The 25722-nt window shown below is 34.9% G+C and overlaps 1 protein-coding gene across 2 annotated transcripts; it reads right to left on the reverse strand.

Annotated features, from left to right (window-relative positions):
- Positions 1-3751: 3751 nt before the first annotated feature.
- LOC132707427 (N-acetylneuraminate lyase-like) lies at positions 3752-24933 on the reverse strand. 2 transcript variants are annotated; one of them, XM_060679283.1, is made up of 7 exons: positions 24795-24933; positions 20226-20284; positions 20095-20165; positions 18012-18326; positions 15667-15812; positions 5055-5226; positions 3752-4996 (listed from the first exon to the last, which is right to left on the reverse strand). In XM_060679283.1, exons 1-7 carry the CDS (start codon positions 24834-24836, stop codon positions 4860-4862), a joined length of 942 nt encoding a protein of 313 aa, XP_060535266.1. In that variant the 5' UTR covers positions 24837-24933; the 3' UTR covers positions 3752-4859. The 2 variants fall into 2 exon arrangements, with proteins under 2 accessions (XP_060535266.1, XP_060535265.1); XM_060679282.1 differs by having other exon boundaries at positions 20095-20171.
- Between the last annotated feature and the right edge of the window lie 789 nt (positions 24934-25722).

Consider the following 25722-nt stretch of genomic DNA (forward strand, 5'->3'; position numbering starts at 1 on the left):
TCCCTGTATCTTGCAATTTTAGACCAAGCTTCTACATGTTTTCTACAAAGCGAAGAAGCAAAGAAAATTTTAAATAATAGCATTTTTTTTCATATTTTTCAATAGAACAAATGATATTTAAATGATGGCTACATACATTTTGGCAGGTAAAACAATTGAATAACATCTCCGGTTTTACTGGAACTACTCTATGTTTTTCTGTTTTTGTATTCTACCGGGAGTAACATCAAATTTCTTGCTTTCAATTTTTATATATATTTTTCCATTTTTGTATTCTACGGAAAAAATCAATTAGCACATGTTTATCTTTTTTCGATAGCTCTAATCTACATAACAAGAAATATATTTTACCCAAAAAATTGACACACTACTTTTTATACAAAACCATGTGGTAAATGTAAAAAAACCTGCGCTTTTACCGTAAGTACACGTTGAACTTCGTAAAGCCCCGGTCGTCCGAAAAGAAGAATTGAACTTTTGAAAATAGGAATGATGGCCTGTTTCACAAATTAAAAAATATTTACAACATTTATTTATCCACAGAATAAAAAATAGGACATACAGAATAATTCCATTAACACCGGAAATGCTATTCAATTGATTTATATGTCCAAATTTAGCCATCCCTTATCATAAATGTATTCATTTTTTTACATTTACTTGGCCAGTAATTTCATTCACACATTATATTATTGTAATTTGACAGATATATTATTGAAACATGATTTTTTTGTTACTTCAAATTAAAATGCATTGAAAAATTTGAAAAAAAAGAATTTGCTATAATTTAAAAATTATTTTTACTATTTTCAAGATGAAAAGTTACAAACACGTGGTCTAAAATTTTATTTTTGGTTGTTCTGCATAATTTATTAAATAATGCCCATTTCTTAATGAAATTTGGTACTTACGGTTGTTTTTAAATTTGTCTTTTTCTCAATTTCAACTTTGAATACGTCAGTGTATTATGTTCTTATTAAAAAGTAATTCCTTATTCATGTTTACTTGGAAAATGTCTTATTTTTTCCGTATTCGAAATATTTTGGTTTGAACTAGGTTTTTAAAAAAAGTGAAAATGGAGTTATCGTTTGATTAGTAATTTCATAGACACCAGGAATAATATACCGGGTGATGAATTGCCGAACGGAATATAGGAAATCTCATGTACATTTTTATTTAGGTGCCCAAATATTGGCTCCCCTGTATATTTTATAGCAAAGGCCGGTTTGATTAACTCATGTGTCGAGTTTGAAGAAATGTTAATAAGTCAATCTTCAGTTATTGAATTAAATATAACCAGCAAGAAATTAATTTTATTTAAAGGATTGTTTAAGCAAAAAGAAATCTTCAAAAAACGAGTATAAATTTGACCATCAAGTTTTTATTAAAAGTGATAATAAAAAAAACGTTACTAAAAAGAAAGATTGCAGTTGTTTATTGCTGTGCCTTTTCACTCGAATTGGGTAATAATACGTTCAATTGTTAAAATCGAAGATATAGTTATAGCAGGAAAATAAATTGAAAACATTTCAGAACATGCTCTAATACTGTTTCATGCATAATCCCACTTAAATATGGTTACTTCTTCTTCAATTGAATAATGCGTGTTAGCTTTAATTAAATCACATTTAATAAAGTACAATAATGGCAAATATAAATATTGTTACTGTCATGAATTTTCCTGCTGTCATTGCCAAAATTTGTTTTACTGGTGATTTATTACCTAAACTATAAAAATTGTCTAATTTTGCGATCATATTGAATTCAATAACTGAAGATTGGCTTATAAACATTTCTTCAAACTCGACTTGAAATAGCTATATTACAACTTTACTATATATTTGGCCATCCGATGTAGTAATTCTTAGGATCTATACCTGTTTGATTCTCGAAAATTCGGTATTAAAACTTATAAATAATTATTAAAATTTATAAATTAACTGTCTTCAGTTTGTTGTTCTCAAAAAGTTCTATATAAAAAAAATAATAAAAAATAATTGAATAATTAATTAATAAGTAATCTCCACAGCTTCCTATGGATAAAAATGCACGAAAAAAATTATTAAATCGATTTGGTAGAGCCAAAAACTATTTCAGACACAAATTCAAAAAATGTGTGAAGTATTTTATGCAACGAGTGCGATAAAAGGCATTTTAGTCACGAATTTATCTGTCACGAGCGGAGCGAACGCTTAATAATTAAATAATAAACAAATAAAAGTTTTTCACTTGTATTGCATACTATACTTTTGCTACGGCCGTTAGATTTTGGGTACATTTTTGCAAAATAACACGAATACATTCACTCTCATGACCCTCATAATTGATAAACATCAAAATTCAATCCGTTCGGTAAAATCTCCGACAACATTCGATTGCTCCCAAACCCGCGTAAGATAACACTTTCCGCAAGCTAGATCTCCATATATAAAGGGTGTTTTTTTTTCGATGTATAGAACTTTAAGTTGCAATGAAACAACGATGGATTATTCGATTGACATGAATTTTATTTATCCGAAAGATAATCTTGTAGCATTACATCTTAAATATGATTTCTGGCATATGACCGCCACGGCTGGCGCGGATGTAGTCCAATCGGGACGTCCAATTTTCGATTACTTTTTACAACATTTGTGGCCGTATATCGGCAATAACACGGCGAAGGTTGTTTTCCAAATGGTCAAGCGTTTGTGGCTTATCCGCATAGACCAATGACTTTACATAGCTCCACAAAAAGTAGTCTAGCGGTGTTAAATCACAAGATCTTGGAAGCCAATTAACAGGTCCAAAACGTGAAATTAGGCGGTCACCAAACGTGTCTTTCAATAAATCGATTGTGGGACGAGCTGTGTGACATGTTGCGCCGTCTTGTTGAAACCACATCTCCTGGACATCATGGTTATTCAATTCAGGAATGAAAGAGTTAGTAATCATAGCTCTATACCGATCACCATTGACTGTAACGTTCTGGCCATCATTGTTATTGAAGAAGTACGGGCCAACGATTCCACCAGCCCATAAAGCGTACCAAACAGTCAGTTTTTCTAGATGTAATGGTGTTTCGACATACACTTGAGGATTAGCTTCGCTCCAAATGAGACAGTTTTGTTTGTTGACGTAGCCATTCAACCAGAAGTGCTCTTCATCGCTAAACAAAATTCGCTTATGAAAATCGGGAACAACGGCAATCTCGTTTTGGGCCCATTCGACGAATCTACGCCTTATTTGATGATCGTTTGGCTTCAATTCTTTCACGAGTTGGATTTTTTAAGCACGTAAACCAAGATCCTTCCGCAAAATCTTCCATAAAGTGGATGGACACAGATTCAATTCCTGTGCTCGATGGCGGATGGACTCATTCGGGTCTTCCTCAATGCTACGCTCTACAGCAGCAATAGCTTCTTCTGTACGCACCGTACGGCGTCTCTGGGGATGCGAGTTATCAATAAGAGTAAACGTGGTGCGAAAACGTTCCATGGTTAGTCGAATTAACTGCTCTGATGGACGATTTTGTCGACGATAAAATGGACGTAGTGCGCGATACGTATTCCGCACCGAACCATTATTTTCGAAATAAAATTGCAGTATTTGCAAGCGTTGTTCAGGCGTGAGTCTATTCATGATGAATTGCCAAACCAAACTGAGAATAAGTCACTTGACAGCTGTTAAATCGGTCGCCATCTTGAACAGTAAGTAAGTAATACTTAAAGAAAATCAATTTTATTAAGATGTCATTAATATGTATGTTATTTTCAACATAAACCCTAACAACTGATGACATAATAAGATGTATGTAATACCATTTGTTTTAAATATAAACCCTAACAACTATTGACATAATACAACAGAGGGTGTGTGCGAAAAAATTGGTGGTCATTCCTTGCCTAAAATAAAGGGCAGTATGCTAAATAAACGTTGGGTCAAGAAACAGCTATTAAGGATGTATCGCGCTATAAATATGACGGAAAAAGAAATAGCTAGAACAATAAAATATTACGAAAGCATAACCATTATAAAGTCGCACTTTTGAGACAGATTGAATTACAGTACCCCTAGCAGTCTTCATAACTAAATATAAAGAAAAAAATAAGCAATCACACAAAAAAATATATATTTTTAATATGTTATTTAGAATCTATTCTCTCCGAAAATTTTAAGAGAAGTGTAATTGGTATAATTTTGGATTTCGTTTCAAATGCAATACGCATTTTTAAATATAGGCCCTTCATTTGGTCTTTTCGCGCCAAATTTTAACAAAATGGTTTGGTAACGCCTATGAAATATGTGAATTTGGCCTGAAAAAGGAGTTCAACTGTTTGGTTGTATAACGTTTACCAAATATGTACGCTAGAACTTAGTTTTTTAGTTTTATTTTCCCCTCTTGGGTTGCTCAAGAAGTTATAGTCATACTGATTCGGGTACAATATTAAAAATTACAAGAGCATTATAAGAAAATGATCTGCGGAACGAAGATAAAACGATATCATGGCAGTGAGAGTCTGTGTGCTAATCATTTGGATAACCGTAGATGCCAAAAAGTACTTCAAAGTACTGTCAATTTTTAGCCAGTTAAGTTCGTGGATTTTGCAACAGCTGTTTTGAATTTTTTGCAATCCATAACTTATCCCTCCGCAGTGAACACTCAAGAGAAATAAGTACCCTAAAAAATCGTATAATCGTGGCAATAACAAATACATAAAATTCATAATCAACACTTCATTATAACTTGTTCCACACTTGACAATGTTTCTGCCGTTTTAATCGTATTTAACGCGTACTTTAAATTCACAACCTTTATTTCTCTTATTATCTCAATTTGTAAAAACTCCTACACCTTCATTGTTGAGTTATTGCGTATTTTACATATAAGGTTTTAGGGCGGATTCCAATTCTGCGAGCTGATTGTCACTTAAATTTTGTAAGGGGAGTCGCACAGGGCCTACTTTGATCGGGGAAAACGCGTTCATGACTGCTTTTATGCCCGGGATCAGGGATCCTAAAAAACCGAATAAAATTCAATCTCCGTATGGTCTTCCGTATTGGCAAATACTCACCAGTGGCGCCGACAATTTTAGTTACTCTGGTAACAGTATTCTGCAGTTGTTTCGCTTTCTCCAAGTCGCAGCTGTTCGCAGCTTCAAGCAACTGGTGGCCTAATTCCGGCACCAAATTCAAGGTTGCGGGAATAAAGGAGTTGAAGCCGAGCATAGTCGCCGCTGATATTAACTGAAATAATTACAAGGGAACGATGACGCTTGGATACACTATCCTCAGAAAATATAATTGGCAATATTATTAATTATAATGAACTTTCGTGAATGTATCTATGTTCCCCGTTAAACTCGAGATCTCGGGAACGGTAGGGTAGAAAAAGAAACCCTTTCTTTTTTGTCTGTTCTCTGATGCCCAGTATTTGAAGCCGGATGACATTCGAACTGTTGGAACTACGTGCTTCAAATTTTTTCCGTACTAATACTGGGCGATGTGCAGCGGCCCATAAAATATTGAAGCGATCAGATATCAGCGGCCATTTTGTCGGCTATTTGTGGTATTTTACTCGAAAAGTTTCATTATAACAAAGTAAGTGTCCGTAATTTTAGGTTATCGAGTTGAAATTCCGTGTTAATCGAGAGTTCCGTTCACAAACGATACCTATTGAAAGTTGGCAAATATTGGGGCAAAACAGAGGGCAAAAAACTGAACAATGCGGAGTAAATGCAAATTTAAAAAAGTAACTGACAAATCGTTTAGGTCCTTTTAGACTGCGTCGTGCGTTTCCCATTTACCGTTTTCGTCTATCCGGCATCACCTCGTAACTCAACTGTTTATTGTTTCGATTATGAGGAAGGATGTTTACATGATACAGGGTAAACCCAAAACCATTTGACGGATTTCGTGAAAGTGCTTCTCAGCTCCTCTGGAGCTTAACAAAAAATCAATATTTCCTTAAAATAATTAAAAAGGACAATACGATTGATGCGTTGAGGGTCATTCCAGTCTACTAAAACGTCATCCTTCCACCATTTTGAAGATCTGCCACGTTTCCTTCTTTAGTGTGGAGTCCGCAACCACATGCAGCCATATCAAATTAGACGTGTTCTTTTTGTACAATCTAGTATCGTTCTCTCAGCTTCTATTTTCTCTCTGGTTATGTTATTCCTAACATGTTCAAGCCTAGAAATAACAGACCACGTCTTTTTGCCTTTAGGAGAGTTTCTCCGTAATACTTTATTGTCAAAAGAACCCCATTTAGTTGTTTTATGACACGCTTTTATTATTTATATCGCCCATGCTTCTGTCATCCAACGACGCAGTTAGAGTGTGAAAAATTCATTCTTACTTTTAAATGCTACTCTTAAAATACAACAGTCCGAACGGCACATTTCTTGTCGGCTAACATCCTAAATACGGTCCTAGTTTGTGGTATACGTGCTGAAAAGAATGGTCTCTTCCGCTTTACAATAGGCGGGTCTTAAACTGATTCCGTAGTCAAAACCATAAAAGTTTGTAGCAATGGTAGGTAGTATAGAGAAATCTACTGCCAAGTATTTGAAGCATACGACATCCCTTAACAAAATTATTGGCAACTTGTACGTTGTTAATAGTTTTTTTTGCCACCTTCAGGAATTCTGTTTCTGTAGATTTCACGTTCACATATCATTTGGTCGTTCGCAAAAACCAATGTAAACCAGATGTCTTCGTCTATCTCCATCATCGATGATTTTAACCTTCTCTCTGCACAGATTTTTAACAACGTAGGAGCAAGTGTGCAACTTAAACAGGCTTTATAGAATGATTTATCAGCTCACACATACATAGGTTGGTGACACACCGCTATCTGCCGTACTTATCCACAACTCGTTTTGTGGAACTATGTCATACGCCTTTTGGAAGTCTACAAAGACAAGATGTGCGGTAAGTCCTTTCAAATAAATAATTATTTGAAATCTGTCAATTCTGTATTAGTTTCGTTATTAATAATAGTTCGTTGGTCTCAATTAAGTCGTTGTCAGTTGATTAATTTGCAACTCAATCACGAATCTTTCGATGGGATAAATGGTCCACATGATTTTCGTACTGGTATGTAGCAAGAATGCATTATTAACTGCGAGAATTTACAAGCAACTGTATCCCGATAGAAGGCAGACCTCTAAAAGAACTCTTGAGAATTTAATGAATCGTTTTACTCGAAGTGAAATTATTGTATTAGGCATATTTTATGACACCGAGTCAGTAAAACTGGTATTTAAATGTTTGGGGTTATGTAATAAGAAATAACGTTGTAGGGCCTCATTTTTTCGAAAATGCAGTGAATGGACGAGTTTACTTGGACTTTTTGGAGCAGTAGTTATTTTATGATGGAACTCCTGCACGCCATGCCCATCGTGTGTATCGAACTCGGTGGGAGACATTTCGACCAATAAATAAAGTGAACCTTAATTAAACATTTTTTTTGTGTTATAGTTTTTAAGTGTTTTTTTCTGGAACTATTATTATATTTTCACATTGCATTTTTGTTTAAATGGCTTTATCAAAGTTGCGCAGTTCACAATTTTATTTTTGTTTAAATCTCTGTCGGAAACGGCGTTAAATGTTCACGAAAAAATGACCATGATTTCGAAAACACTGTTTAAACCATAATAACCTTTGTGTGATTCAGTATAAAAGGAAGTATCTACAAATAGAGGGTATTCCATTTAAAAATATATAAGTTTGGTTATCCACACACTCATGAATCACCAATAAATATGCTTTTAGATTGTTTCTTTTAGTCTTATCTGCAACTTTTGTATTTTACATATTTTTCTAAAACAAGTAGGAAATGACATACTTTGACACACCATTCGGACACACACCCGTATATACTACTATATTTTTATAACTCGCAGAGCTTATTTGATCTAACATTTCAAATTTACTATTTGTTATGTATTGCCACTCTCGGAAATTATTTTCTCCCATCTTACATGGTTACCATAGCAACCGTTTATATTTAGGCAACACCTGTTACCGCACTCGTTCCTTGGCTAAATGCATATATTGTCATCACAACAATAGCAATTTTATGAATGGCTTATGCGGTCTTCTTTAGTCAGACATATGTGGGAAAAACAAACATGAAAATTTTCAAGTTTTTCAAATTGTTCATCAATCGCAATCACAATAAGACCGGACTGTAGTGTGAATCGAACCTTAAAGCGGCATGCTTATTCCAAAAAATCTAGAAGACGCGCATCAAACAAATCTGACTTTTCTATTACTGTCAAAGGGTAGAGAAATAACTGTCACATCAGGCTCGAGTAAAAGTTTCTGCGATAATTGGAATCAATATGATGCGAAGACCTGACTTGCTGCGCAAATTGGGCCCGATCCTAATTTCTCAAAAAACTCCTTCTTCGAGAGTGATTCCAAACGTCGGTCTAAGACATTCCTCAGCACCCAACCCGGGTCAGGTAAAGTATTTATGTGCTATATTTTTCTTAAAGTAGTGTAAAATATAAAGCTTACTATGTTTCGCTCAAAAAAACCAAACATTAACAAAATAAACAACTTCGATGAAAAAATGTTATATAACCTTTTATATTCTCCACTAAATTCTACATAAAATTGTATCTCATAAACATCTCATAAACGTACTTCTCAGAGGGAACAAAAAAAAAATAGCCCAGCGCCGTTTTTATGACGATCTGCCATATGCGATATTTATGGAGAATGATAAATAGCAATCCAGTCAAAATAGACAAAAAATAAGTCAAAACTTAGGCAAAATTCGCATAGAGCTGAAAATTAGCAGAGACGTTAAATACACCGTTATACATGAAACGTCAAAAATTCCATAGGATTCGACTTGTGCCAAAAAATTTATTCAAGGTGAAACATACAAAACAGAGGTTTTTCCATTTTCCTTGAAAAAGGTAAATTTTATCGTAAAAATAGTTATGACCAAATTTGTAGATCTTACAATTCTCTACAAAAATTATTCATGCACTTTTTTCTTAGCGCGGTTTCAACAATTAGAAAATTCATATTTTACATAATATGCACACATTTCCGCATCACCTATGAGGTAGTGTAATATAAATGGTTTTCCCTGTATGTGTACTCCACGAACTATTGTAATGAAGAAAATTTTATCAGATCGTATCCTATTGATTGTAAGTGGAATAAGTTGTTTTCTTCTAAATGTTGTTCTTCTTCTTCTTCTTTAAGTGCCGTCTTCGTTGCGAAGGTTGGCAATCATCAGTGCTATTCGTATTCGTGACACAGCCGACCGAAATAGTTGGTTTGTGGTGCACCCGAACCAGCCACGTAAGTTTCTCATCCATGAGTGACGCCTTCTTCTTACACTTCTCTTTCCTTGAATTTTTCCTTGTAATATCAGTTGGAGTAGTTGGTACTTTTCTCCTCTCATGACGTGTCCACAATACATACAATACATACACAATACAATAGATAATTGTCTACTTCTGCTTCAACAATTATTTCTTCATCTTCTTCTTGCAAAATCTTTGTTCGCTGTTCTAAGAACAGAGATGCATCAATCGTCTCCTCAATAGAATCATAAATAATTTCTTCTGTTGTACTTGATTCACTATTGGAAACTCTGGCCCTGACTGGCGAACAAAATAATCCCACTTTTTGACAGCCACACATCTTGCAGTTACAGAAAACAGCACTGAACAGTTTTTCTGGAGCAGGAGGAAGTCGATTTCGAACCGTATTCTTCTGGGTTCAGCTCATTTCCTAGCCATATTTAAACTTGATAATACACACGATACAAATGCTGACAGGCAGAGGCAGATATTGAAGGTAGACTGGACAACTGTACTGTGTTATATCTGTATTTATCCATGCAATCATTTCTTTTGGAGCACCATACATTGCAAGAACAAAATGAATTCCATTTGTACCGATCTCGTGCGGAGAAGAGTCACTCTTTGTAAATATTTCTGCGCAATCAATTAAATCATTACGTTTTTCGAACATTTTAAATAATGTCATTTTACAATTGCGTGTAAAAATAAAATATGAGCCTGACAGTTTCGATGTGCAATCAGACTTTGTGATGAATATATTCTTCATTGTACTTGAGCTTTCACAGGTTTCAGAAAATAAATAATCTTTTCATGTTAAGTCCGTGCAGTCAGTAGTATTAACAAATCAAAATCTTCCCCAACAACGACAGTATAATCTGAATTATCTCAAAAATAGGCATTTATACGACTCTCCACACTCGAACAACGACAACGGCAAGGGGAAATAGGGACTGACAGAATGGTCGTTTATTTTTAAACCCATAGTTTCTTATTTTTATTTATATCGAATAGTTGTAACCGGTATATCTCAGGAACAGTGAGTCGTAAGAAAAAAAGAGCCTCAATAATTTTTGTAGAGAATTGTATGATCTACAACTTTTGTCAGACCTATTTTCTTACCGTTTTTTTCTAGAAAATTGGAAAACTGAAAAAAAACTCAATTTTGTACGTTTGACTTTGAATAAATTTTTTTGCACAAGGCGAATCGAAGGGGATTTCCGATATGTCACGAATTTAACGTCTCTGCCATTTTTTAGCTCTATTTTGGCTCCATCAAATGTTTATTTTGACTGGATTATAGTGCAGGCAGCAAAGGGTACATCTATTTCAATTTTTGGTACTAAGAAATTTATTTGTTACTCTGTTAGGATGTATATTTATTATTTTCACATTAAACGCAGTCATAAGGCTAAAGAAAAAATTTGACATTGACATTTGACAACACAACAAAGTAAACGATCTGGCAAGAACCAACAAACTGAACATGAGAAAAAAATGAACTCAGTATAAGTGACAATATCACAAGAAGTATAAGACAGAAAATCTTTCCATGTTACTTGGAAGATTATGTTATTTTAGACCTTCATACCGAAAAGACTGCAATTATGTTTAAAGAAAAGAAGAAATGAATGCTCTAAATAAAATCTGGCAATTCACACCAGTTCCTCAAGGAAGAGTAGCCACCAACAACAAATGGACGGTAAAACAAGTCAAAGACAATGCCACTGAAAATCACAAAGTACGACTGGTGATCAAATGTTCTTCACAAGAACAAGGATATGTCCCGAAAGAAACCTATGCTCCATTTGCCAGTTGTCGCAGGGAATCTAATCTCCTATCATATGGATGTTAACTTACACTTACACTCTGAAATTAAACAGTTCATGTATTTTTACTGTCAAGACCTTTCTTGGCATTAATATGAAATAACAGCAGTGAAATACATCTGCATTTAGAAAAACTGTTCAAGCGGACTGATGGCAATAACGTGTATACGACGATAGACCCCACACAAATAAATGAAGGGAAGGCATGTCAAGGGCATAGCCGCACGAACTGACCTATGCTATGCTGTTAATTATTGCAAATGGAGAAATTTAAATAGAAGTCTACGTTACATCAAGGGGAAATTAAACATCACTCTGTAACGAGAGAGGAGAATAAAATTTTCTATGTTGATGCTGATTATGGCAGTGAATCAGATAGGAAATCGATGTCCGGATATCTAATTAAAGTATGTGGAAACACAGTATTTTGGACAACAAACATCAGTAGCTGATTTAGCATGATAAAAAATCTATTAAAATATAAAGCATGGCGACAAAAAAATCGACCACTGCAGAGACGTGACTATTTTAGGTTTGTTTGGAAATTAATTTTTAACAGTTTTTTGCCAGCTCAATTTGATTATTGTTATCAAATGAACGTGAATTAAGCCCTGAAGGATGACTGACAAAACGTCAGCAAGAATGATTTATAAACAACCGACGCAGGAAGAATCCAGAAGATTTGTAAATAGTACTCCTTGAACACTTTTTGCTGTGGTTTTTCTTAAGTGATTATTACGTCTTTTATACGTCTAATTAGGAAGATTTTTTTTGCTTAAAAAAATGAGCTTTTCTGAAAACACTTACGTGAAGAAGTAATACGTTTTGCAATTGTTACATAAATAAATATTCTTCAATTCAACATGTCTTAGACGCCATAATGATTACGTCAAAGTTTCGGAACAAAAAAGACGTGCTACCATATATGAACTATATTTTACTAATGCAACTTCTTGAATAGCAACTGTATCGCAATTGAAAGAAATGGGAAATAAGAAGTAACATTAAGCAGAGAATGATAAGGGCGTGTACCACTGCATTATCTTTTCTTGGCTGCTTCGACCAGAGGAGAAAAACCTGCACATTTTTTTGTAATCACACTGACAATCTATTCCAGGATGTTAGTTACCGATATTTTAACCACTTCACCCCATAAATTTAATTTTACATTGAAACTATGACAATTTAGTAAAATAATTGATAAAATAAAAATAATTAGTGTTTGCATCTTATTTGATTTTTATTTTATAAATGAAGTTGTTAATATTTCAATAGAATATTGTATAATATTCAGATTACAATCATACATACATCTACATTTTAACAATTGCTTGAAGCATATTGGACTGATTGTAATTAAGTATTTAAACACAGAGGATCAAATTCCTGACCAACGCATTCCCTAGAAGGCAATTCGAAAACCTACGGAGTTCAAGAATGTATTAGACGTTTGCAAATACTTCAACCTAATTTTCTTTTAACGATCATCCACAGATTTTGTATTGGGTTAAGCTCTGAGCTACAAGATGACCACCGTAAAACATCTATATAATTATGGGATCATTGTCGTGTTGGAATTTATGCAGCACTAATAAATTTGCTTCTGAATGTTGCATGACGTTTTCCAGTATATTAATGTATTCATACTGATCAATGGTATTCTGTAAAGTGCAACATCATTCCAACAACAACATTTGTGTCTGCAAATTATACTGCTCAACAATTTGTTCCTAATTATTGGCATTTTACTATAGTTTACGCTGAGGAAGTTACCACAATTTTTATTAGTATTAAAACTAACGCTAATGAAATTGATTCTTTTGACTACTCCGTATTTAGTTTATTACCAACCATCTGAAAGGTTGTTGAAAAAATTGCAGCTAACCAACTTCGTCAGCTTCTATGCGATAACCAAATCCTCCCAGACACTCAATCGGGTTCTCGACCTCTCCACAGCACTACTGCTGCCTTGCTTCATATTACTGTTGATTTATTGGGAGCAGCTGATTCTAAATTAATCTCTTGCCTCATATTCTTGGAGTATAGCATCTTGAATCATTTTCTTCTCTTAGCTAAACTGAGGTATTTCAGGGTAAACTACTACTTTCATTTTTTAAATATTTTCTTTGTCAGAGATATCAAAGTGTAGTTGTAGGAAATTCAGCTTTGGATAGGGGTGTTCGCCAGGAGAGTATTCTGGGACAAATCCTGTTCTCAGTTTATACAGCTCACTTCTCTACTGACCATATTTTCCAGTGCCTCTCTGATTCGGGTTGGCTCTAGTTGGAGGGCCGTTGTAAAGATCAGTTAGCTACCTTGGTTTTTTTCCCTAAACTCCATCGTTCTTGTTTGATAAACTTTGCAGAGGAAATGATATTCATAATCGAGACACCCGCCATTGTTTCAAATATTGCGCTCCTAGACACACTTCGGCAACTTTCCAGGGATCTTTTAGTTAAAATTTTTAAGCTATGCTAGAACGCCCCTCCGCACAATGAAGTCCTTCGTTAATATTGTTTATTAGGCCCGCCAGTATCTAGCAAAAGCGTATGAGTTTATGAAGTGCATCTATTTCTTGTACTAACGATGCATATGATATACATATTTAGCATTCTGTTGACAATTATGGTAGTGCTGTTGTCTTGGTTTGCGAATGTCGCCACTCTTCTATTATAACTTATATTGTAATATTTTGATTTTTAATAAAGACAGTTTACTATTATAATAATTATTATTATTATCATATATATGTTTGATGTTGATCAATTCGTCTTTCTTCAGTTTGGGCACCGTAATAGCGTATATATTCCCTGCATTGACACTTCAAACGTTAACCCCACGTTTTCAAAAACGAAGGTCTTGTGGATCCATACTTATATGAAATTTTTGTTTTAAAAGTAACCAATTGATCTAAGTTATGCCCCAAGTTAATACAAACCTTGTATTTTATTTCTACAACTAAGTGGTGTTGATCAATTCAACATGACATGAATAAGTTAGACACGAAATAATCGACTGATTTCCTGTTTGTTGCAGACACTGCCCGTGTATAAATACATTGGGAAACCAAATCAACTGTCGGCAATTTTTATTGCGTTTTTTGGGTCAGCAGTGTGGGTCCCGCAATTGGCCTTTATTTATATGTTAATTAAGTGATCCATTCGTTTAGTTTAGCAATTTTGTCAGCATGTAGAATACTGTAAAATTTTAAATAAAGTTTTTTCACTATTACAGATATTTTTTTCTTGTATTTGTGATTATAGTTGCGATTAACTTCTTACTCAAGTTTGTTTGTATTTATTGTTATCTAATTATCTGGAGATATATTGTAACATCAACAACAACTGTCGCTTGTTGATTTTGATTGTCAAATAATATTTCTTCGCGTAAATTTTAGGAAAAAATATAAATACAAACTATAGGAAAAAAAATATTTGCCAATCAACAAGCCACAGTTGTTGTTGATGTTACAATATATCTCCAGCGAATTAGATATAAATAAATATGTAGTAACAGTGTTTGTTATAGTTTGCGGAAAACGAAACGTAGTAAGGGATTTTTGACCTGGTCGTAAGATCGAGTCCGTAAAGTCCCGATGAGAATGTATTTACAGATTTTTGGGAAGTTTTAAAATAAAGATGACGCGCAACTTTAGCGAGCACTTAATGGTTAATGGTGATGAATTTGAAACACCCGGTATAGTAATAATTAAAAAAAATCTAATTAAAAATCAATAATAACGGAATTACAGAACCAAGAATCAGCAATCTGAGAATTCCCATTACTACCCGTCTCCCTTGAAATAATATTTATTTCTCAAAATCCATATTGGCGACATTGGCCGGTTTTATACTCTATTATCGATTTCACTGCTCATATATTATTATAATTGACATTTTAATTTTTAATAAGAAAAAATTAATAGAAACCGGGTATGTCATAAGTGTTCAAAATGGCCACCATTAACATCTTGACGATGTGCTAAGCGTTATACAAAACCCTTTCATTGCGTGGGATATTTTCATTAATTTGCCTTAGTTTGTATCTAATTTTTAACTAACCAAAACTATCTAAATGTTGCGTTTTTTCGTTGTACACTTTTGATTTTAAATATCCACAGAGCAAAAAATCCACTGGAGTAATACCTATAGATCTTGTAGGCCATTCTATCAATTTAGATATGCCGTATTCAAGTTCTTTATTGACTGAAATGTTGTTACAATTAAATTATCTGCTACTTATTTGTTCATTCATTTGTATATTTTCTGTTTACTGAAAAAAAAAATCTTTATTTTTGGATTTTTCCATATTTGATCGCATTTTTTTCAGACACTGTTTAAAACTTGCGACAAGTTAATAAAGGAATACGTTTCACCGACAGTGATAACCTGAAATAGAGGTATACAAAAACTCCACTTTTTCAAAACTTTGTTGTCGCCACCTGTTGGGCATATATCGAACAAAGATAATCAAAATTGACGTTATTGCGAAAAGGGTAGAATTCCAATTAATGAGGCCCTTACGGTATTATTTCCAAGAAAAATTGTATATCTTCCGCTTGCTGCATTGAGAGCCTCTTGAGCCGCATTCAAGTCGCTCGAAGTGAACTTGACGCCGCGTAGAGTGGGGAGTTGGTCAACCGATCGGTTTAGGAAATCCGCCACGTCCACTAAAAGTTGAAAAATACTTGCCGACCGCACAGTGTTTCAAATGACCAATATTAGGCGATCAAAATTTGCTGCGTGCCAAGTTTCGCACTGGAGGGTAAACTTTTTTATAAATTTCAATTGTGGTAAACGGCACTTGACTCACGAATTTATTTGACACGAGCGGAGCGAGTGTTTAATAAACGAGTGAGTCAAAAAGTTTACCGAACGTGTTGCGTAGTATAATTTTTCTACCACCGTTAGTTTTTGGGTACATTTTCGCAAAACAACACGAATATATTCACTGATATGACCGTCAGAACTGACAAACGTCAAAATTCAAAGCGTGGGAAATATCTCCGAAAACATCCGATCGCTCCCAAACCCGTGCGGTAAAATCCCGGAAATGGTCGAAGTGGCTCGGATTCATGGGAAACGAAACTGACGTGGTAAAGCGACGCTTCCCGCACGCTAGATCGGTGCGTAATTAGGTATTTTACAGACGGGAATAGAAAAATAATTTTTTATTTGGTTCGAAACGTTTTGATAATCTCAAATGCTGGTAGCAGAATTTATTTATACTGAAAGTACAAATGACGGGGAGTAGAAAAAAAATTAACTTTTTTGTTAACAGGTGCAATAATTTTTTTTCCTTCCACAGGTTACTGAAATACTTTTCATAAAACTTCTGGATTTTACTCTTTAAGTGTTTATATATTGTTTGAGGGGGGCGGAGCTAAATGAGAGGCATTAACACTATCTCAGATGACTTATTCCTAGTAAACTCCTAGTAAATCAAACGGCATTTTGTCTTTGATGGATCGAACAAATTCAGAGATTTTTGAACAAGCCGTCCTACGTGATCTCAACCTTAAGTTTGTTGTTAAGGCTTCTTCTCTATCAGAATCCGTGAAAAAATGTGTCACCTCTCATAACTCTTAAATTCCTCTTTACTACGGACTCCCGAAGATCCACAGACTAAGATTATCCCTTCTATCTATTGTCAGCTCCGGTCAAATTTATGAACAAACATCAGGAAAAATCATTATCACCAGTCATCGCGAAGACTTTGACAAGAAAGTCCTCGACATCGACGCTACGGCTACGCTGATGATGCTTTTGTTATTTACCCTCATGGTCAAGAATCCCTACTAGATTGTCTTGGTCATTTTAACTCTATACACCGTAGTATGCGTTTTATCGTTGAATTAGAAACTAACAATAATCTCCCATTCTTAGATATTCTGGTTAATGGAAAATTAGACTTAATGTTGGATCACTTTTTTTTACAGAAAACCTATGCACACAGACCGATACCCATCACCATCCGGCCCAAAAATCAACGGTTATGAACTTTCTTGTTTACATCGGCATGAAACTCTCTGAACCTAAGTCACTGAACCCAGAATTAAAACAGCCTACATCAGCTCTTCGCTCTAATAATTTCCACATCCATCACAAAATACACTTCACTACAACCTTCCAAAGACAATGAGTCAGAAAGCAACCACACCCTCGCCACTGTTGACCTTCCTTACATTCAAAACATCACTGACCATATATCAAAAGTTCTTACGAAATATAAAGTAAAAATCACATTTACCATTTGTCCAACAATATTCCGTTGAGATACCAAAAGTTTACAGCACTGTATGCATATGCGGCAAAGAATACTTGGGACAGACCGGACGAAAAATCTCAACCAGACTCAAGGAACATGAAAGAGCACCACTCAGCCGAACTCAATTATGATACCGGATATTATCTTAATCGGTAAAAGTAGAATTCTTGCATATATCAAAGAAAAATCCGGTAATCCATGGATGTCTATAAGCAACCAAACCATCTTAACTGCGACTCAGGTCTTTACTTTTCACCAATATGAGAATCAGTCACAATATATAAAAAGCTCCTTCAAACTTCGGGAATATTTGATATTGATATTACTAACACTTATAAATCATTTTGACTTATCAGAGGAATACTGAGACATGATCATCTTAAACATCTAATAAATTCTTATCCCTGTTTCGATACAGGACGCCTATATTTGATGCTTTAAAATAAAGCACAAATGGAGAAAACGATTTTTCTAAATGGTATTGTATTGCCTGGTTATGTAGTTCTTATTTATCGGTTATTTGTTATATCTTAATTTTGACCATTTTGATCGTCCAATATTTTGATCCGAAACATTGCGCGGCGCACGAAATCGTACGTACGAGTCACGTTCGTCATCAAAGGAAAATTGTAGTAGAACAAAGGAGTGTTTGGTGCCGCATCTCCCACCACTTTGAGGTATTCGATCAGCTGCTGGTTGGTTTTCGGTTTGTAATAAAGTTCCGGGAGGCAGAGTAAAGCGTCCGCGCCATTTTTTTCGGAAAAACGCGCCAGTTCCAGGACGTCCGGCAGAGGACAGCCGCCGATCTGCACCATGAGGTGCTGTTTGGTATTTTGAACCGCTTCGGCCCAAGCCTTGATCAAGTCCTTTCGCTCTTGTATGCTCAGGGACATGCCTTCGCCCGTGGTACCTGAAACTGGTTCCAAATAACGTAAACGTTACTGACGATCTGGGTATTTCCTCATAACTCGCCAGGCCTTTTAATTCTTTTTTTTTCGAAGAGATATAAAAAAAGTTTTTATATGAAAGTTTTATAGTTTTCTCGAACTTGATACGAGCGAGAAGAAAAAATAATGAACAACTGAAATTTTCTATAATTTCTAGCAGTTGCAGCGGAGGTTACAGGATTTTCTATAGACCAACACTAAATTTTTTTTTTAAATAATTAAATATTTTTTCCAAGTTTTTCATTGTTTTTCGGCCGCCGTGTCTTAAAAACCTTCCATAATAAGCTTACTCAGATAGTATTTACAAATCTTCTGGATTCCTCCTTAATCGGTTGTTGATGAATCAATGTTGCTGACATTTCGCGAATGTATAGAGCTTTAAGTTGCAATAAAACAACGATGGATTATTCACTTGACATGAATTTTATTTATCCGAAAGATAATCTTGTGGCATTACATTTTAAATATGATTTCTGTCATATGACCGCCACGACTGGCGCGGATGTAGTCCAATCTGGACGTCCAATTTTCGATGACTTTTTCCAACATTTGTGGCCGTATATCGGCAATAACACGGCGAATGTTGTCTTCCAAATAGTCAAGCGTTTGTGGCTTATCCGCATAGACCAATGACTTTACGCAGCCCCACAGAAAGTAGTCTAGCGGTGTTAAATCACAAGATCTTGGAGGCCAATTCGCAGGTTCAAAACGTGAAATTAGGTGGTCACCAAACGTGTCTTGCAATAAATCGATTGTGACACGAGCTGTGTGACATGTTGCGCCGTCTTGTTGAAACCACATCTCCTGGACATCATGGTAATTCAATTCAGGAATGAAAGAGTTAGTAATCATAGCTCTATACCGATCACCATTGACTGTAACGTTCTGGCCATCATCGTTTTTGAAGAGGTACGGACCAATGATTCCACCAGCCCATAAAGCGCACCAAACAGTCAGTTTTTCTGGATGTAACGGTGTTTTGACATACACTTGAGGATTAGCTTCGCTCCAAATGCAGCAGTTTTGTTTGTTGACTTAGCCATTCAACCAGAAGTGCGCTTTATCGCTAAACAAAATTCGCTTATGAAAATCGGGAACAACGGCAATCTCGGTTTGGGCCCATTCGACGAATCTACGCCTTACTGGATGATCGTTTGGCTTCAATTCTTGCACGAGTTGGATTTTGTAAGCACGTAAAACTAAGATCCTTCCGCAAAATCTTCCATAAAGTGGATGGATGCTACGCTCTACAGCAGCAATAGCTTCTTCTGTACGCACCGTACGGCGGTGGTGCGAAAACGTTCCATGGTTAATCGAATTAACTGCTCTGATGGACGATTTTGTCGACGATAAAATGGACGTAGTGCGCGATAAGTATTCCGCACAGAACCATTATTTTCGAAATAAAATTGCAGTATTTGCAAGCGTTGTTCAGGCGTGAGTCTAATCATGATGAATTGCCAAACCAAACTGAGAATAAATCACTTGACAGCTGTTAAATCGGTCGCCATCTTGAACAGTAATGCCAACTTAAAGTTCTATACATCGAAAAAAAACACCTATTATATCGTTTGATGGGGGCGGAGCTAAAGGAGGGGCAGGAACATTGCCCGGATGGCTGATTCCCATATGGTGAAGGTAAAGACCCGAATCACGGTTAAGATTATTAAAAATAAAATGATCCCACCGTCCTGAGCTACCCTGTATACATTATACAGTATAATAACGATTACTTACCTAACACCCCACGTATTCCGGAACTGAGCAAGTATTTCGCAAAATTCGAAATGACATCTAAATTTAGAGACCTGTAACTTGGAGAGAAACAGTAAATCGAATGGTCTGGTATATAATTCGCCTTAACTTACAAATTATCGTGAAAAGCTGTCACCACCGGCACTATCAGACCCCGAAATCCGTAACTCGCCTGAAAAAAAAACTGAGATTAAGGGATACTATATTATGCAACCAATTCATCGGTTCATAATTAGATATTTTGGAGTTGGGAGTAGAAAAAGTGATCTATGTACATAGTAAGAAGCAACAAAAACAGGATCTTCCATTTAAGTCAGAGTTTGCGAATAAAAAGTCAGCACTTATGGAAAAATAAATCAGAGTTTCTGAAAATCAGAGTCACTATTTCTGTAAAATAACTCAGAATATCTGATTTAAGTCATAGTCCACATTTCTGAAAAATAAGTCGGAATGTCAGATTTCAGTCAGAATTTCTGGAAAATAAGATAGGGTTTCTAAAAAGCAAGTCACAATTTATGGAAAATAAGTCAGAATCTTCATGCTCTATCTAAAAAAGGTATGTGGTATCGGCATGCTTTTTGACCCTTTACTATTAGTCAGTGAATTTTTCTTGAAATCCAATACTCCATTTTGAAATAGGTTTGTTCTATATTTTTGCCGTTCACTGTAGTATAAAATACTTGGGTGAACCCAAACAGTATTTATCTTCAAGATTTATTCTTATTTCTTACAGATTCTGAGATGAGATTTTTATCCCTGATTATTATAGACTACGGAATAGTTGACCAAGCAAACTTCAAATGTTGCCTCCCCATAGTGATTGAAACTAGTATTTAACAACCCAGAAAGTATAAAGTCATATAAACAAAAACTAACGTAAGATGTTAAAAGTGTAGGTCACAATGAGTTTAAAAAAATATTTAGTCAGAAAATAGAAAACAATCGCATAATTTCAAAATATAATAAATGACCTTATCACATGTAAAGCTGAGGCGCGGTATGTAAAAGTTATCTGATACCATGAAAACAGTAAATGGATGACCAAGGAGCTATTGGAATTGATAAAAAAAAATGAGAACATGTACACAATCCGGAATAAACATCACAAGTTTAAAACATCAATACTTAAAAAAAAGTGTAATAATTACAAAAAGCAATGGCGATTTATTAATAGTTTAATTAAAAATCAAAATAGCGTGGATGGTATTGAATTTATAATTGCAAAAAATAGGAATATTCATTTCAATCCAATATTTTTGGATCCGTGTAATGAACAAGAAATTATGAATATATTATTACGATTAATAATAGCGTCGGTCCCTCGTCATGACCAGGTAACAGTTCAAGATATATTTAATGTTAGCAATGATTTTGTAGTTTTTCAACATAAAATAAAAATTAATAGAATAAGCCTTATACTTAAGTCTGGTTGCAGAAAATGCACGGATAATTATCGCTTTATTAGTGATACTAGTGTGTAAAAATTATTTTCACTGAGATTAAAAAAAGAATAATCTTTTTCATTTATAGATCTCGATGAATTTCAGTATGGCTTTATTAAAGACAGAGTTCGATCTTAGTAATAACGGTGCTTATAGATCTTCAAAAAGCTTTTGATGTGGTTAGTACTGATCTTCATTTGAAAAAAATATATTTAATAGGGTCCAGAGGCGACGTGTATAACATTCTGCATACTTATTTATCTGATAAACTACAGTATTTAAGAATATATATAAATGTCAACCGCGCGGAGGGTAGTATGCGGTAGTAGGTATACCCCAAAGATCGCCGGTTTGATCTCAAGATATTGTACATTTGTTGACGACTCAATGCTTGTGCATGGTTTTGGTAATTTTAAGGACAACGATAATATTGTGAATGCTGATCAGAAGCTGTACACCGATTGGTTATTGTTTAATAAGTGAAAAATCAATGTTAAAACCAAATTTATGTTATTTAAACAGAATTTTAATCGACAATAAGCTGGACTGAACAAATTAGACATATATACAGAAATAGAAACTACCTATCTTATAGTGCTAACATTAATATATACAAGTTGTTTTCTAATTAATTTTAAAAAGAAAATTTTATGTGAAAAGTATTCAAAAATGAAATACATATATTTTTTAATATTTGTAATACCACTTTAGATATTTGAAAGAAATTTGGCTCATATTAATTATGCATTAAGAGGCAATATGTCGTGCACCATATTTTTTTTTAAATACACCACTTCGGAATTTCACATATCTATTTTGGCAGACATTGATGGTACGCCACTGATTTGTCTTAAAATAAAAATCATTGTTACAATTTAATTTCTTAATTTTTTCATTCCGATGTACGGTTTTCGCTGAAAAAAATAAAAAACCCAAATAAAAATTATTATTCGGTGGATGGAAGCATATAAAATAATGTTTTGACAATGGAATTGTGTAATTTTGTATACGTTGTCATTCAGAGGAATTAACTAGCAGCTAGAATTACCACTTTTAATGGGAGACCCCTAAGGTGTAAAACGGTCTGGTAATTATGGTGTATCCGACATGTTTCTGGATTAAAACAAGCCCAGAGAGTTTACTTCAATTTGTGTTTGAGGAAAAGCTCGTAATCTGGAAGTAACCAATGACCTATATCACAGGAAGCCGACAACACTTGCAAAGTAAAATTTAGACGATTGTTTCGATTTGGCAAATTTAGTTCAATGAGATAAATATATATTTTTTTTAATTTTAAATTTCAAATCATAGTACTATGTATCAAGATTCATTATTTACTGTACCATTTTTTTTTAAATACACCAATAGCGGGCGTATGGACTTTGAGCTGTATACTTCGGCAGACATTGATGGTACGCCACTGATTTCTCTTAAAATAAAAATTATTCTTACAATCGGATATACGGTTTTCGATTAAAAAATAAAAACCTCTTCTCTGCAGGGTCATGACAATATCGTTAATACGACAGCACGCAGAGAATTATTATCATTATTTCTACTTAAGCAATCGTCTGTTTTATTAAAAAATCTGAAAAATTCTAATGTCAAAGAGGTTGTTTGACATCAGTTTTTAAATTCAGTTCTTCGCGTCTTATTACCAGATAGGCGATTAAATTCGATTAGATTAACAGTTGGGAGAGCTAGCAATCAGCCTGTCCGTCACTGCGACCCAGAGGATCTATTGTGACTCTCTCCATAGCTATAGAGCTTTATCGAGGTTCGTCTCTCTAACCAGACTCCACAACTTCGATAATGGCTCCCTCGCATAGCTGCTCTCTGCCTCTGGTTTGGTATCGCCCCGCAGATGGACACGCACTCTCGCTAGGCCTTCGCAGTGGCACAGTACGTGTGCGGCTGTTTCCTCCTCTTCCTGATAGAATCTACATTCTGTGCTTTCTTCCACTTCCATCAGGCTTAGATGCCTCTTAAGCCTGCAGTGGCCCGTCAGCAGACCTACCATTATTCTTACGGCATTCCTATTGTAGATGGGCCCCTTAGGAATTCCTTGGCCTGTCTTTGCACCGGGATGTCCTTCCACCATCGTCGGGATTCTCGGTCCATCCAATCCCTGATGGCTGTTTTTGCAACGAGTTTGGTCACCCCACAACAGGGTTCTGGTCCAATCAGGCGCATTGACGACCCTTCGCGGGCTGCGTCGTCTGCGCCTTCATTACCTTTACGCCCTCCGTGCCCGGGTACCCATGATAGAGTAACTTTGTGCTGGCTTGCTATCTCGTTTAATGCCTTATGTTATTTTATTAGATTGCAGGGCCTTTATAGCCGCTTGACTATAGGTGTAAATTGCAATTGATTTGTTACGGATCTTCCTCGCTTTTATTTCTCTTGCACAGTGTTCTAGTGCAGTGATCTCTGCTTGGAACACTGTTGCTAGCTTACTCATTGGAATAGAGATTTTCCTTTTCGTCCTAGGTTCGTATATTCCGGCTCCTACTCCTTCTTGAGTTTTTGAGCCATCAGCATACCAGGTTATTTCTGCCTTGATTGGTGGCCCGTTTTCCCAGTCTTCTCTGGCAGGGATTTGAGTCCAACAACTTATCTAGTCTCTATGTTCTACTTTTTTTCAAAAAGGGATGTTATTAATTTATTAATAGGCAATTTTGTTATAAATTATTAATAGCAGGTAGTGTTTTTTTTTAATCGTTTATTATTTATCTTGTTGTTAAGATGTTATGTTATTTCATAAAAACTGTAAAAGTAAAAATCTCATAATATTTTTTTCCTGAAGGACATTAGTTAGTAACTAAAAACTAGATATTTTGTTTTAGATAGATATTTATTTTCCACAAAAAAAAGTTCCCGATTAACTAACCAAAACTAGTGCAGTGGCGACCCAATTAACCAAAATATTATTTGTTTATAGATAGTCAGTGGCACGCCACTGATTTCCTTAATGCACTCACTTATGAGCCGGGAGATCTCATAATTTTTTTTTAGCTCGCTTTGGAATGACATAGATGCGCAGTCTCTGAAGGTACCAGATGGGATTCTGGCGAATCTTCAGGGACCCGATCTTACTGCAGGAAAAAACAACGAACGGATGAATATACATACATTATTATTACTATTTGTTAAATCATGTGACAAACCGGCCAGTCCACACCTACAGCAAGCAGTTTACATTGGTATCACAAACGCACTAAAAGAAGTTGGTAAACTTACCATGTATTCAAATTTATTCTTTGAATCCCTGTATAAATGCATAGATTAGTTTCCGCTAACGCTCACAACCGGGACAATTTTGATAAAACGCGCTTATTCCTGAATCGCTAAAAATAGGAATTTCTATTTTCAAGTTGACGGCAATCAAACTGCAATAAAATACGAAACAGCGCTCTCGAATTGTATTTACAATTCAGTGAATTAAATTACAGTGCAGGTTTATCGTTAAAACTTATCTAAGGTTATCTACATAATATAAAGGGGTGTTTTTAATTGGATACCCATATTTGAAAGGCGTAAATCCTCGGATTGCTATAAGAAGAAAAATAACATCAAAATGCGTCGTAAACCTCTTAATTTTGAAGCTGTGGGGTATAAAATAAAAAAAAAAACGTTTTATATTTTTCTTATCCTTTATTATCGTATATTTTGATAAAATTTTGTGGGCACTTTTGTTAATCACGGAAATTATATTTTTTATTAATTAATTTAATTTTTAAAGGGAGAGAGGGGGTGGGGGGGGAGAGAGGGAGGGACAGAAAGGGAGACGGGGGGGGGGGGGAGATAGAGGGAGAGAGAGTTTTCATTGTTCATAATACTTACTGTTTCCGAATACAAAAAATAAAATGTAAAGCAAGCATAACGAGATAAAACAACCAGTGTCGCTTCTTATTGCTGCTTGATGAGATTAAGAAATGTTTATTAATAATTCATTTTTTAGAGTTAATAGTTTCAAATATAATTTATGAACGTGGTTACAAAATACAACAATTTTTTTTTAAATACAATGCTTTACTTTGCATTTTTTTATGTGCAAATCAAGTTTTATTATAAAATTGCAGCAAACAAAAAAAATCTTATAAACCGTTCTATCGACTTTTACTGTTTTCCAGGTCATTGCGAAAGTTTTCATTTGAATTTAGTTAAG

Source organism: Cylas formicarius, unplaced genomic scaffold, assembly GCF_029955315.1.
Source record: "Cylas formicarius isolate icCylForm1 unplaced genomic scaffold, icCylForm1.1 PGA_scaffold_9__14_contigs__length_23061073, whole genome shotgun sequence".
NCBI classification, from domain to species: Eukaryota; Metazoa; Arthropoda; class Insecta; order Coleoptera; family Brentidae; genus Cylas; species Cylas formicarius.

Bases quoted from the DNA above. Each gene is read 5' to 3' on its own strand.
- LOC132707427 (XM_060679282.1), bottom strand. From the start codon at position 24,836: ATGCATTTATACAGGGATTCAAAGAATAAATTTGAATACATG. The intron at 20,285-24,794 runs GTAAGTTTACCA...TTTTTTTTTCAG, and splicing joins AGAATAAATTTGAATACATG to GCGAGTTACGGATTTCGGGG. The intron at 15,813-18,011 runs GTACGTACGATT...TTCAACTTTTAG, and splicing joins TTTGATGACGAACGTGACTC to TGGACGTGGCGGATTTCCTA.